Genomic DNA, 14,015 nt, shown 5'->3' with positions numbered 1-14,015 from the left:
CAGATAAACTCCATCTCTCTCTGTAACTTTTCTTTCAAATAAACTAGAGGGAGAAAGAGTCTCCATCCTCTGATATTAGGAACCAGGAACTCAATCTGGGTGTCCCACGTGCGTATGTTGCGGGGGGCGGGGCAAGCCCTGGCATCATCTTTGGCTACTGTCCCAGACATTTTCAGCAGGGAGCTGGGTAGCAAGCAGAGCTGCCAAGACTTGAACTGACACACCAATGACCGCAATTCTGGAATTGCAGCTGGTGGCTTAACCTTCTACACCACCACACCTGCCTGGGGAATTTTGTTTTCTGAACTGTGCAGTTATTGTGAAAACCTGGACATGTGTCTGTCCTCAATTCCCTCCTCTGTAGCCGCAGAGTGCTAAGCTCGAAGCCTCCACAATCACGCAGGTATCCAGAAGTAAGCAGTTGTGGGATTTGTGGGTGATTAGAAAAAGTACGCCAACCTAAGAGCATCCAAAATGCTGAGAAACACAAGCACTGCTGACAGGCCCACTGCTCGGGCCTCTGCCGCCACGCCGCAGACCTGCACGGAACTGCAGACTCCTGGCTTTGGCTTGGCCCAGACCTGGCTGTTCCAAGGTGAACCACTGCACAGAACCATCACTCCTCATTTCTGCCTCCCTGTCAGTCTGTCACATCGATCTTGAGAGTGGAGACATAAACATGGTGATTTAACATTAAGCATTTTTAATTAGATCCTTTTACCTTCCTTCATAACTTCTCTTCAGGAAAGGACTTTGGGACCTGGCATAACAGCCTAGTGGCTAAGCCCCTGCTTGGCATGTGCCAAAATCCCATATGCACGCCAGTTCATGTCTCAGCCATTGTGGCCATTTGGAGAGTGAATCAAGAGGTGGAAGATCTTTCTGTCTCAACTTCTCTCTGTAAATCTGATTTTGCAATAAACATAAATGAATCTTTAAAAAAAAAAAAAACAGGCCTTTGGGCCCGCAGTGATAGCTTAGTGCTTAAAGTCCTCGCCTTGAAAGCCCTGGGATCCCATAAGAGCTCAGGTTCTAATCCCGGCAGCCCCACTTTCCATCCAGCTCCCTGCTTGTGGCCTGGGAAAGCAGTCGAGGACGGTCCAAAGCTTGGGACCCTGCACCTGCATGGGAGACCCAGAAGAAGATCCTGGTTCCTGGCTTCGGATCAGTTCAGCTCCAGCTGTTGTAGCCACTTGGGGAGTGAACCATCAGACGGAAGATCTTCCTCTCTGTAAATCTCTCCTCCTCTCTGTATATCTTACTTTGCAATAAAAAATAAGTAAGTCTTTAAAAAATAATAATAAAAATAAAAACATGCCTTTGCACATGTGGTTGCATACAGTCTGCAAGTGGCTTGACTTCTGTTTTGGGAAGAGGAGAAAGACAATATCTGTATTCCGATCTCTCCTTAGACTCACTTCTGTGCACACTTAGCGCTGTACCTCACAGCCATGCGTGGGAAAAAAAAATTCTTTTCTTATCTGAATGATGGCTTTCCTGTAAAAGAGGTTTGTGCTGTGGGGTATTATTTGATGTGTGTGTGTGTGTGTGTGTGTGTGTGTGTGTGTGTGTGTATGTTTATACTGTTTTTAATGATGTGTTCCATCATCGGCACTTTCCAAAGTAGTAGGGTCTGATATTCCAGTTCCAGAGCACAACACATGCAGGCAAGGTCACATGGTGACCCCACGCCCACCCCCGGCTGCAGCCACCCACACCAGCACATGGGAATGGTGGGTGCTGGACAGCAAGCAGACAGGCCACCTGCGAAGTCACCGCATTTCCAGTGGGATGCATGCAGGGCTTCTTTACCTCTTCAAAATAAGGACCCACAGTTTTAAAAAAGTTTGAGACCTAATATGCCTTTTCACTGTAGATAATAATTTTTTAAAAAAGATTTATTTAGAGCCAGGTGTGGTATCCTAGGGGCTAAAGTCCTCGCCTTGCATACGCTGGGATCCCATATGTGTGTAAATCCTGCAGCTCCACTTCCCATCCAGCTCCCTGCTTGTGGCCTGGGAAAACAGTCAAGCACAGCCCAAAGCCTTGGGACCCTGCACCCGTGTGGGAGACTTGTAAGAGCTCCTGGTTCCTGGCTTCGGATCGGCTTTGCTCCGGCCGTTGTAGTCACTTGGGGAGTGGAATCATGAGACAAAAGATCTTCCTCTCTGTAAATCTCTCCTTCTCTCTGTATATCTGATTTTCTAACAAACATAAATAAATATTTTAAGATTTTTTAAAAATGAGAAATATTAATGCACTGCAATAATATACATATGAGGAGTCTTCAAAAATATTAGTGGAAAATCACAGTATCTTTTATTTTTAAGATTTGTTTATTTTTATCGGGACGTCAGATATACAGAGAGAGGAGGAGAGACAGAGAGAAACACCTTCCGTCCGATGATTCACTCCTCAAGTGGCCACAACAGCTGGAGCTGAGCCAATCTGAAGCCAGGTGCCAGGAGCTCTTCCAGGTCTCCCACATGGGTGCAGGGTCTCAAGGCATTGGGCCGTCCTTCACTGCGTTTCCACGCCACAAGCAGGGAGCTGGATGGGAAGCGGGGCTGCCGGGATTAGAACTGGAGATCACATGGGATCCCGGCGCTTTCAAGGCTAGGACTTCAGCCGCTAGGCCACAGCACCAGGCCCGCACATTATCTTTTTTTTTTTTTTTAATTTTATTTCTCTGAAAACCAAAGTGGAGATGAAAGGGCTAGCAAGCTTCCATCTGTTAATTCACTCCTCAAAAACCTGCAACAGGCATGAGTGGGCCAGGACAAAGCCAGGAGCCAAGAATTTCATCCTGGTCTCCTATGTGAGTGTAGGAGCCCAATTACTTGGTCCATCTGCTGCTGCTCTCCCAGGCCCAGCAGCAGGGACCTGGATCAGAAGCCAGGCAGCCAGGGCTCGAATCAGTGTTCCAGGCGGGGGTAGAAGCATCGACCTGCTGTCCACAATGTCAGGGCCCTCATTCTTCAGTCTTTTACCCAATCCCCATTTTCCATCTTCCAAATGTCAGAACCTCCTTCTTCTGTCTCTTCACACCCCACGGAGTAGGGCATCCCAAGAGGCAACAGCAGGACTTAAAGAGGAAAGTCTAGCTTTGGAGTCAAATGTAGGCTTACACTTGTTCTTTAGTGTCATCGTGTGTAAGAGATTTAACTTACAAGAGACAATGAAGGCCCAGCTCATGGGAGGGTTCAATGAGAGAGTGGATGTGGGGATGGCATGTGCAGTGCTGGGCTCGCAGCACACACCGTCTCCTTCGGAGATGTCGCTGTGACCCTGGTCCCCTGGCCATACCTATAGCCTGCTCCAATGTTCCGATCCATCCTTTCTCAGCCCCATGTGTCCATCTACTCCTCAGTGTCCATCAACCCTATTTCCCAAAGCCTCTTCTGTTTAGAAATCAAGATTCACCATCCTGGGCCTTGCGCAGTGGCCTAGGTGCCAACGTCCTCAGCTTGCACATACAGAATTCCGTATAGGCACCGGTATGTGTTGTGGCAGCCTAGCTCCCATCCAGCTCTCTGCTTGTGGCCTGGGAAAGTAGTCAAGGATGGTCCAAAGCCTTGGGACCCTGCACCCATGTGGGAGATCTGAAAGAAGCTCCTGGCACCTGGCTTTGGAACAGCTCAACTCCAGCTGTTGAGGTCCCTTGGGAAGTGAGTCAGTGGACGGAAAAAGTTTTTGTCTTTCTTCCTCTCTGTATATCTGTTTTTCCAATAAAAATAAATAGATCTTAAAAAAATTCATGATCCTTATAGACATCAAGACTTGGCACTCAAGGGCTGGTGAGAGACAGGTGTTGAACAAGTAATAACAGGTGTGATCTGTTTTATGTGGAAGTTTTATGGGAGATGAAAACCACACCCACGTGGCTTGGCTTTTATCCAAAGGACGAGACTGAATTTCCTGTTCTGGCTGATCACTTTTCCTCTGTCTTCTAAAGATTCACCTTGCCTTTGATTATTTTTTAAAAACCTAGTACATAAAATTATATATATGGGCCTGGCGCAGTAGCCAAGCAGCTAAAGTCCTTGCCTTGCACGGGCTGGGATCCCATATGGGCACCTGTTCATGCCCTGGGGCCCCACTTCCCATCCAGCTCCCTGCTTGTGGCCTGGGAAAGCAGTCGAGGACGGCCCAAAGCCTTGGGACCCTGCATCCGTGTGGGAGACCAAGAAGAGGTTCCTGGCTTCGGATTGGCCATTGCAGCTGCTTGGGAGTGAATGATCAGATGGAAGATCTTAGTCTCTGTTTCTCCTCTCTGTAAATCTAACTTTCCAATAAAAATAAATAAATCTTTTTTAAAAATGGTGTATATATATATATATATATATACACATAATATGTATACACACATACACACATATATATATATTTGGGGTACCATATGGTACTCCTTTATACATAGTTCTTTTTTAAAAGATTTATTTATTTATTTGAAAAGCAGAGTGAGAGAGAAAGATCTCCCATCTTCTGGTTCACTCCCCAGATGGCCCCAGAGCCAGGCTGGTGCTAGGAACCAGGAGCTTCAGCTAGTGTTCTGCACGCGTGGCAGGAGCCCAAACACCTGCTTTTCTCAAGCCATTTGTAGGGAGCTGAATCAGAGGTGGAATAGGTGGGACTTGAACCAGTGCGCATATGGAATGTCAGCATCACAGGTGGTGGCTTTACCCACTGTGCCACAATATCAGCCCCTAGGTGATATTTCCATACATGTGCACAGTGTGTAACATTCAACCCAGGGTAAACATTTCTATCTCCTCAAACTTTTTTTAAAAAAGATTTTTATGGCAAAGTCAGATATACAGAGAGGAGGATCTTTCACCACTGGTTCACTCCCCTAGTGACCACAATGGCCAGAGCTGAGCCTATCCAAAGCCAGGAACCAGGAGCTTCTTCCAGGTCTCCCATGTGGTTGCAGGGTCCCAAGACTTTGGGCTGTGCTCGACTGCTTTCCCAGGCCTCGAGCAGGGAGCTGGACGGGAAGTGTAGAAGCCAGGATACAAACCGATGCCTATACCGGATCCCGGCACATGCAAGGGTGGACTTTAGCCACTAGGCCATTGCACTGGGCACCTCCTCAAACTTTCTTTTCTTTTTTTTTTTTATTAAGATTTATTTGTTTGTAGAGCAGAATTACAGTCAGAGGGAAAGAGGGAGAGAGATCTTCCATCCACTGGCTCACTCCTCAAATGACCACAACAACCAGGATTATGCCAAACAAAAGCCAGACGCCAGGAGCTTCTTCTGGGTCTCTCACATGGGTTCAAGGGCCCAAACCCTTGGATCATCTTCTGCTGCTTTTCTTAGGCCATTAGCAGAAAGCTGGATTGGAAGTGGAGCAGCCAGGACACAAACCAGTATCTATAAGGGATGCTGACATTACAGGCAGTGGTTTTACCCTTTAAAGCACACGCAGTACTGGCCTCCAAACTTTTGAAGTTTTCTTGTAGCCTTTCAAAAGTCTGCTCTGCTTTATTATGTACCATCAGCCAACCGTGTGCAGTAGATCACCAGACCTTCTCTCTCTGCTAACTATAGCTTAGTACCTGCTGCTTTTCCTCAAGCTCCCCTCCTCCCAACCGTCACTTCTTTCTTTTCACCTCCAATCTGCCTCCCAGGCTTCTTCATTAGAACTGACTTTAGTGCTGGACAGAGCTGGGTTTCAGTCTCGGCTCTGTTGCTTACCAGACATGTGGCCTTGGAAAAGTCACATCCAGGGAGCTAGATGGGAAATGGAGCTGCTGGGATTAGAACCGGTGCCCATATGGGGTCCCGGCATGTTCAAGGTGAGGACTTTAGCCGCATGCCAAGGCACCAGGCCTGGAAAAGTTACTTTTCTGGGTTACACCTCTTACATGTGCAAAAGAAATGATGTCCACTTCCTGGGGCTGCATAGGGATTGAGTGAAGCAGTTAGCAAAGGATCACATGAAATACCATCCATGTGCCAATCCCCGATGTTTTTCTGCTCTGTGATTTTTTTTTCACACTGCAGCCTGGCTGCCCCCTACCTCTCACTGCACTTCCTCACCATCCCCTGCTGTTTGTTCATTCCTCTTTCTCTGAACCCACAGAAGACCCCATCCCTCTATCTTGATCCCTGACCTTGGCCTCTTACCCCAGGGCTTGTCAATGGCAGACTGGCTCTAGTATTGGCAGATTGGTCCCCTGTGGAGCCCATTTTTCTGCCTGTTCTGTCTGCTCACATCACATCACATTCCGTGATGGGATCCACGCAGCCTCTCTCCCCGCTGAGGCCGATGCCTTACCCAGGCCTTCCAGCTCAGCGCTGTCTGACAGGACAGTTAAGGGGCCGTCATGAGAAGCAGTCTACTGCTTCTGCCTGGCCATGCCATCCAACATCTCTGTTGGAGGAAATGTCTCCTCCCCTCCATCAACACTCCGCACCTACCTCGGTTTCCCCGGGGGTCCTAAACACTGGAGTCTTTCAGCTCCCAATCGTACCCTTCTCAGCCCCTCTGCTCTCAGCCTCTGGTTCTCTGTGTGGGCCAAGTTCTCAGGCAAGGAAACTAGAACTCAGGGAAGGAAAGGCCAGAAAGTCAAACTTGCACGTGCGCACACACACAATTTGGGAGCCACAAAAAAACAAGGACCCCACAGCTTCCTACATTGGGGCCTGGCTACCCACTCACTAGTCTTTCCCTGGCATGCCAGGAACTGACCAGGGCTTGGGGCATGCTATCGATCTAGATCAAGGTCACTGTGGAGTTTGTTGCATGCCAGAGGGGTGAAGGGAGGAGGGGTGGTGTTTCGACTAATGGGAACAAGGACACAGGGAACAGGCCTGGGGGCCCAGGCAGAGGGTCCTCCTCCCGCCCCATAGTGCGGCTATAACTCAGGTTCCCTTCTGCCACCATGGAGAGAAGCATCTGTCTGCCCCATGGCCTTCAGCAGACCTGACTCTCCAAGAGAAAGCTCCCCTAGACCGACCAAGGCCAGATCCCCGGGAGTAAAACCCTCGGAGAAGCCAACCCAGACTGGGCCCACCATCAAAACAGATGACTTTTCTCCTCTGGACATGCAAAGGGTGCCGCTAAGGGGGATGCCTGGAGGACATGGGGAGAAGGTGAGAAGGGCCAAAGTGGTGGGAAAAGAAGTCTTGGGAGCTTCTTCCGGCTGTTTATCTGTAGCACGCAAGAGCAGGAAGGGGCCAGGAGGCTCTCCACAGGGAGGACCTCAGCAGGCATGCAGAAGGTTGCAGGATGTGCGAACCCCCGACCCTGACCTGGGAAAGCCTCAGGGCAGCTGGGGGGCCCTCGGAGAGAGCAGGTGGCAAAGCCGCCAAGGAGGAGCTGCTGACACACTGATCCTCTGTGCGTTGGAGGCCGTGCCATCAGGGGCAGGGGCTTCATGCTGGAGCTCCGGAGAGCAGTGGTGCCCGGATGTGGATCCCTGCCAAGGTAGTCTTCCCTGGTTTCGCCAACGTGACCTGGCAAAGACCAGGCACTGGTAAGAGAGGAGCTGGGGCAGGGCTGACACGAAGGGCGAACAAGCAAGAAGAGCGGCTGTCTTGGGAGGTGGGGCTCAGGGGACAGTGCCCTTGTTCAAGGAGACTGCTGTTCTCCATCTGGGCATGGATGGGGTGTGGGGTCTGTTGTGAGCTTTCCTTTGCAGAGGGGAGGAGTGCAGGGGATTCCACAAAGCTCTCCAGCCCGCTTCTGTGTGATATGTTTGATATTGAGTTGTTTAACTAGGTACCAACTAAATGTCAAACATATTCTTATAGCGGTGGGCAACTCCTCATCTCCCTCTTGACTCAATCTTCCGGGCACTGGGACTCCTGCCTCTTATTTATTTATTTATTTTAACTGAACCTCTTCTCCCTGCTAGAAGGAGACCAGGAGTTGCAACCTGGATGGATTTTGATTTTGATTTGGAGGGCTGGGTGTGAGAGTGGGGAGAGAGAGCCAAAATTTGGGAATCAAATCTTCCTCTCTCTTGCCGCTGCATATGACAAGGGGGGCAGATCACTTTCCCTTATCTTCTCTTGCCCTTGTATTTTTCTCTTCCTTATTCACCAACCCAACAACACTATTATCTGCTGCTTCCTCTCCTCATCTTAGGCCCTCCCTTTGCCTAGTCTCCAAACTCCAGACCTGTGGCTTCTTCAAGAGTCGGCTAATGCTTTTTCTGCTTGTCTACCTCTAGTGACTGGGAGAACCTACGAGCACTACCCACTGCTCTGATGGGCGTCTCAGTTCTCCCATCGCCGTGGCTTGGAAGGAGCACTAACTGTCTTGAACTCATGACTAATTTGAGCCATCCAGAAGCTTCCCTGGTAGCTCAGGTCACCCTGTAGCATGCCCACCTCTCCCCTTGCCATACTCTTGGGAGTGTGTTGCTGCTGTAGGGGAATTGGTTGCCACATGCCAGTGACAAGGTTCTAAGTGGAAGAATTAACAGCGCCAGAGCACTAAACTGGGAACAATCAAGTTGGTAATAATGATCATGATTATGGGCTAGGACAAAAAGAGAGTGTTAAGAAGGGAGATGGTGAAGGGAAAAGAGAAACCTTGGTTGAAGTGGGCACCCAAGCTCTATTTTAACATCCCTAGGGCCAGCAGAGAGCATGATGCTGTCTGTATTACCTTGCCCCCCCCCCCCCCCGCTAACTCTGTCCCCATCCCACTTGATGCTCCGGGATGGCTTTCCAGCTCCCAATCCTCCCCCTCACCCTGTTCCTATGACTCTTAGGGGCGAGGAATGGTGTCTCTCTGCCAATTTGAGACTCCCAAAATAGCAAGGCAATTGGATCTGAGGATCTGGGGCGAATTGTCAAGGATCATGAGTGACATCGCTTGCTCACTGTTGCCCAAGCACCTCGAATATCAGGAATCAACAGCTAAAATTCAACCAGTGATAATGGACCAACATCCAGGGCAGTCTCGGTGAGAGGGTACAGGAGCTGAAGGATAACAATGAACCTCTGGATGAAAATGGCATTCTAGAACTGCCCAAATGTCTTCCTCCCCTCTCCCTGCTCTTTTAAAAACACCCACCAAGCTACCCAGAATGAGTGGAAATTTTCAGGGTCAGAGAGAGCCTCTACCCTCCCCCACTTTCCATCGTCTAAAATGAGCTTCAGCTGTTCTACCTCCTTCCTCCCTGCCCCCCCTTTTTTTGGCTGGTGATGTCAGTTCATCAAAGTGCCTCACCCTGTGTTCCCCCCAAGAGAACAATGAGGGAGGTGGAGGGATCAGGGAAGACCTTATTAGGAACAAGAGGTGGAGCCATGAACACAGATAAAAGGTTTGAGTCCGGAGCTCTCCAGTTGCTTCAGCAGCAGCTCCTCCTTTCTGGTGCGCACCTCCAGTTGGCCAGTGTTTCCAGGTAAGCCCATCGACGACCCCTGTTCATGATGGAGGCCATAAAGAAAAAGATGCAGATGCTGAAGCTGGACAAGGAGAATGCTCTGGACCGCGCAGAGCAAGCTGAAGCTGAGCAGAAACAAGCAGAAGAAAGAAGTAAACAGGTAGGTGCCAGTGAACTTGACCATAAGAAGCAAGGGTCTGTTCCTGGCCGTGGGGAGTGGGTCATGGGCACCAACTCCTGCTTTGGGTGGAAGGGGATCACTAGGCTCACTGGAGGAGCCGAGGACACTTGGGCATCTGCATCTCACTTGCCTAAATGACCTTGGGAATGTCAGTGGTCCGTTCCGCATCACAGTGAATCTCCCGGATTTAAGTAGATGTGGACCATGCTTTGAAAGGACACCTAACTTCTAAAAGAAAAGGTAAGAACTTAGCTTATAGCATTTTAATTTTTTTTTAAATAGCCTACCAGGCATCCCTGAGATATTGAGCCAGGATGGCTTGGCCTTCTTTGGGTCAGAGATTATAGAGCCCCAGGGAGGCCATAGCATAGCACCCTGGAACGGTGGGCTGGAAGTAGCTAGGGAGACACAGCGTGTTGTACTGGACATGGTGACATGGAGGTAGGGCACAGGATTTCATCAGGGTCCTCCAAGGAGCTGCCTGGGATCCCAGCCCTGCTGGCTGTGCATATATGTCTTTGTGTGTGACTCTCTGGGTTCTTGTAGCTGGAAGATGAGCTGGCGGCCATGCAGAAGAAGCTGAAGGGGACAGAGGATGAGCTGGACAAGTATTCCGAAGCACTGAAGGATGCCCAGGAGAAACTGGAGCTGGCAGAGAAGAAGGCAGCTGATGTGAGTAGCAGGGCTTAATCCACACACACACACAGATCTTCACGTTAAGGTGGGAACGCATTCCAAACTCGCTTTAACACAAGGATAAACTGGTGGGCTCGCAGACGGCAGACATACACACTCATATGCATTTCTGCCTCTAGCCACATTAGACTCGCATCAGAAGGTATATATTTCTTCTCTTAAAGACATGTAGAAGTCTTTCAGTCATTTTTGTCTTCTGCTCAGTCCAGGAGCTTGATAAGCTCTCCCAGAGCCTTGGCGAAAGAAGAGAAGACTCCAAGTTATCACATATCCCACCTCCTCCCCCATGCCACATTCTTCATTTTTGTGTCCAAGGCTTGGCATGTAGATATGTGTATTAATAGGGGACTTCTCATCTCTCAACCACCCGACAAAGTCAGCTCAGATTTCACAATGGGAAACGGAGGTCACGTTGACCCTGGCCCTATATGGAATGATGAATCGTGCCGAATGTGGGCATGTGCCCGCTTCGAGAGGCCATCAGAAGCATTGTTTACAGGGCAGCAGAAAGGGTTCCAGAGTGAGAGACCATAATAGAAACGAGAAAGGACTCTCGGGGAGGACAGTTCTGACCACCAGGCCTTCTCCTGTGACCTTGAGCAACCTGGCTGCCCATTCAGAAAGGACAGACATTTTCTTTTTCCCTGCTTATTATCTTGTAATTCCTTGCCTTCCTTCATCTGCAACCTTGAAGTCTGAGGCAAACATAAATGAGACTGCATAGGACAATCTTTCTGAAAAAAAGTATCTGAGACATCGGCAACAAGAGCATGTCCCCAGTCGATGGAAATTCAGCAAACAGGAAAATAGGTGTATACACTTAAAGTCACATTTGGTTTTGGAAACAATCTAGAAGAACTGAGTGGATCCTTCACGACCACTCTCAGACCCTCATGTTCAGCCTCTTTGACAACAGGTTTCTGATTTGCTCTTGGGCTTTCCTCCACTTCCAGTGGTTCCAGAAGCAGCAAGGGTTGAAATACAAGATATCAAGCATCAGAAACACAAAGTTGAAAATGTATATCATATAAACCCCAGAAGCTTAGGATTTGGCAAATTATGACTTCTTTCTTAGGAATCATTAAAAAAAAAAAAAGGCACACAACACAGATTACTCTCAGGGCTTTGGGCAAGTGGCTGATGACCCAGGGGGGCTTCTCCTCGGGGTTTCCGGAAAGGATGGATGGATCTCTGTGGTTCCAGCGTATGGCACAGGACAGACGTTTTGACACGTGAGCATGATGCTAGGCTCATCACCGGTTTTATGAGCTGTGAGGTAGTAGCTCTCTAGGGGCTGTGCTAATAAGGGATACTTGAGGTGTTTCCTGAAGCAAGAAAGAGACCAAGTTTTACCCCAGATCTTGTTAGAGGGAGGATAACAGAGACTCTAATCAATGCAACACTGTCATTAGGAAGAAAAAGAAAATCTCCTGAGGAGGAATGGTGTCTAGGTGGAGCTGGTGCACACACACACCCCACCCCCTTCCCCAAGGTGAAGCTCACACACACACACACACACACCCCATCCCCTTCCCCAAGGTGAAGCTCACACACACACACACACACACCACCCCCTACCTGACAAGGTGGAGCTCACACACACACACACACACACCCCACCCCCTTCCCCAAGGTGAAGCTCACACACACACACACACACACCCCATCCCCTTCCCCAAGGTGAAGCTCACACACACACACACACACACCCCCCACCCCCTTCCCCAAGGTGAAGCTCACACACACACACACACACACCACCCCCTACCTGACAAGGTGGAGCTCACACACACACACACACACACCACCCCCTCCCTGACAAGGTGGAGCTCACATACACACACACACCACCCCCTCCCCGACAAGGTGGAGCTCACACACACACACACACACACACACCACCCCCTCCCTGACAAGGTGGAGCTCACACACACACACACACACACACACACCACCCCCTCCCTGACAAGGTGGAGCTCACACACACACACACACCACCCCCTCCCCGACAAGGTGGAGCTCACACACACACACACACACCACCCCCTCCCCGACAAGGTGGAGCTCACACACACACACACACACACACACCACCGCCCTCCCCGGCATGGGCTGCTCAGTATATTCGTTTGAAAGGAATTTCATCACTTGGCAGGAATCCACCAAAAGCCACTTAAATCAAGTGTGAGTTAGGAAAAGCCTCGTTCCACCTGCCTTCACTTTGCTAGCTCTCCCACCCAGCTAAGTACCCTCAGAGATACAGACTAGAACAAGGAGAGAAAGGTTGTGGGCAGTAGGCAGAATTCTATCAGGGAAGTTTGAAATGAAAGCAGAAAGAAATGTTTCTTTGCTTTCATCTGGGGTCTGCCAGTGACCACCACCTGCCACACAGCCTGGTGTGGAAGCCAGGTTTTACTGAAGTCTACTGGCTTTCTCTGTACAGTGCGATAGTATCCACAGAGAGCCTGTGACCTGCAAAGCCAAGCTGTTTACTCCCTGGCTCTTGATGGAAGAAGCTGGTGACCCTAAAGGGGCAAAGAGGGCAGCTGGGAGGTTTTAGGAAAGGAAATGCTGAATAAGAAGTAGCAAGGTTTAGTGAGCAAGGGTCTTCAGCAGCATGGTGCATAAATCGTAGAGGGAGGAGGGCTGCTGTGTGCAATACAAGAAAAGGTCGTAACTCAGCTTCTGTTTTTCAGACCAATAAATAAATAAGTAAATAAAGCACACTACCTTGATGCTGCTATAATAGGAAAAGAGAGAGAAACAGAGAGTTAATAAATGCAGGTTTCCACAGCAATTTTGGTTCTCAGAGAAGCCTTTCTGGAAAGTGTTAGATTTGCTAGGGCTGCTTCAACAAAAGTGTGGCAAAGCCATTCCAACTTTTATGTTTTTCCTCCTGGAATTTGCTTAATGCGCTTAAAAAATACTGGCGAATATACTTATATAAACTGGCAAATATATAAATTTTACCATTTTAGCATCTTTAAGGATACAGTTCAGTATCAGTAAATATATTCACATTATTGAGTAAACACACACCACTACTGTTGATCCACAATGAAATCAGAAGCCATTTAGGGAGACCCAGGGGGAAAGAGGAGTGTAATGGTTGGGTCAGGTACAAAGCCATCACTGCCTTTTTTAGCAACAGGCAGTGGGAGTGAGGAACAGAGAAGGGTTACAGGGAGAGCCATGAACCTGTTGATGGACGGTATTGTTTGTTACTAGGCAAACAATGGTGTTAGTCTACTTGCTGCCATATTCCTAAAGGCTCCCAGGAGCCAGCCCATCTGTTTCCCTGGATCAAGAGATTATCTGTCCAAATCCACCAGCCGCAGGAATGCAGGGTTAGCTCTCAACACTCCCTTTTATTGGTCTAGGATGAGGTCTACTCTTCAGAAGGGCAGGGAGATGCAATAGTGCCCCCTACTGACCAGCACCCAGATGACAAAATCTCTTTCCCTGGTCTCTAGGATCAGACTTTTCCAAAACAAGTAGAAATTCTTTCTTTCTTTTTTTTTTCCTTTATTATTTTTTTATTAATAATTTATTGTATTCTTGTTGACAATCTTTACATGGTTAATTACGGTAAAAAAAAAGGTTCAGGGGGTATAGGGAAGTGGGTAATACTATTATGTACATATTGTTTCCATCATGTATCTGAGGTAAAGGGGGATATTGAGGGAGAAGCCCCACCCAGTTTCCCACCCATCCCAAGTCCCGGATGTGGGGCATGCTCTGAGATCCTTGCTCAAGTGGTTTTAATAGTTCTCCAGTTATGAATCGCTGCC

The 14,015-nt window shown here is 48.8% G+C and overlaps 1 protein-coding gene across 5 annotated transcripts in view; it reads left to right on the top strand.

The window, feature by feature from the left end:
• Positions 1–9,311: 9,311 nt before the first annotated feature.
• The window catches only part of TPM3 (tropomyosin 3), a 33,772-nt gene continuing 29,068 nt past the window's right edge, over positions 9,312–14,015 (top strand). For 2 of the 5 annotated variants that reach the window (XM_036494724.2, XM_058660303.1), the window contains exons 1-2: positions 9,316–9,507; positions 10,075–10,200. In XM_036494724.2, coding sequence (XP_036350617.1) covers positions 9,391–9,507; positions 10,075–10,200 — 243 coding nt within the window. In that variant the 5' untranslated portion in view covers positions 9,316–9,390. Of the gene's footprint in view, positions 9,508–10,074; positions 10,201–14,015 lie in introns of all 5 variants that reach the window. The other 3 variants (XM_036494725.2, XM_004588955.3, XM_004588957.3) reach the window with 3 other exon arrangements.

The sequence above is a fragment of the Ochotona princeps genome, chromosome 2, assembly GCF_030435755.1.
Source record: "Ochotona princeps isolate mOchPri1 chromosome 2, mOchPri1.hap1, whole genome shotgun sequence".
NCBI classification, from domain to species: Eukaryota; Metazoa; Chordata; class Mammalia; order Lagomorpha; family Ochotonidae; genus Ochotona; species Ochotona princeps.
Note: the sequence above shows the minus strand (reverse complement) of the source record. Positions and strands in the feature narration are given on the sequence as shown.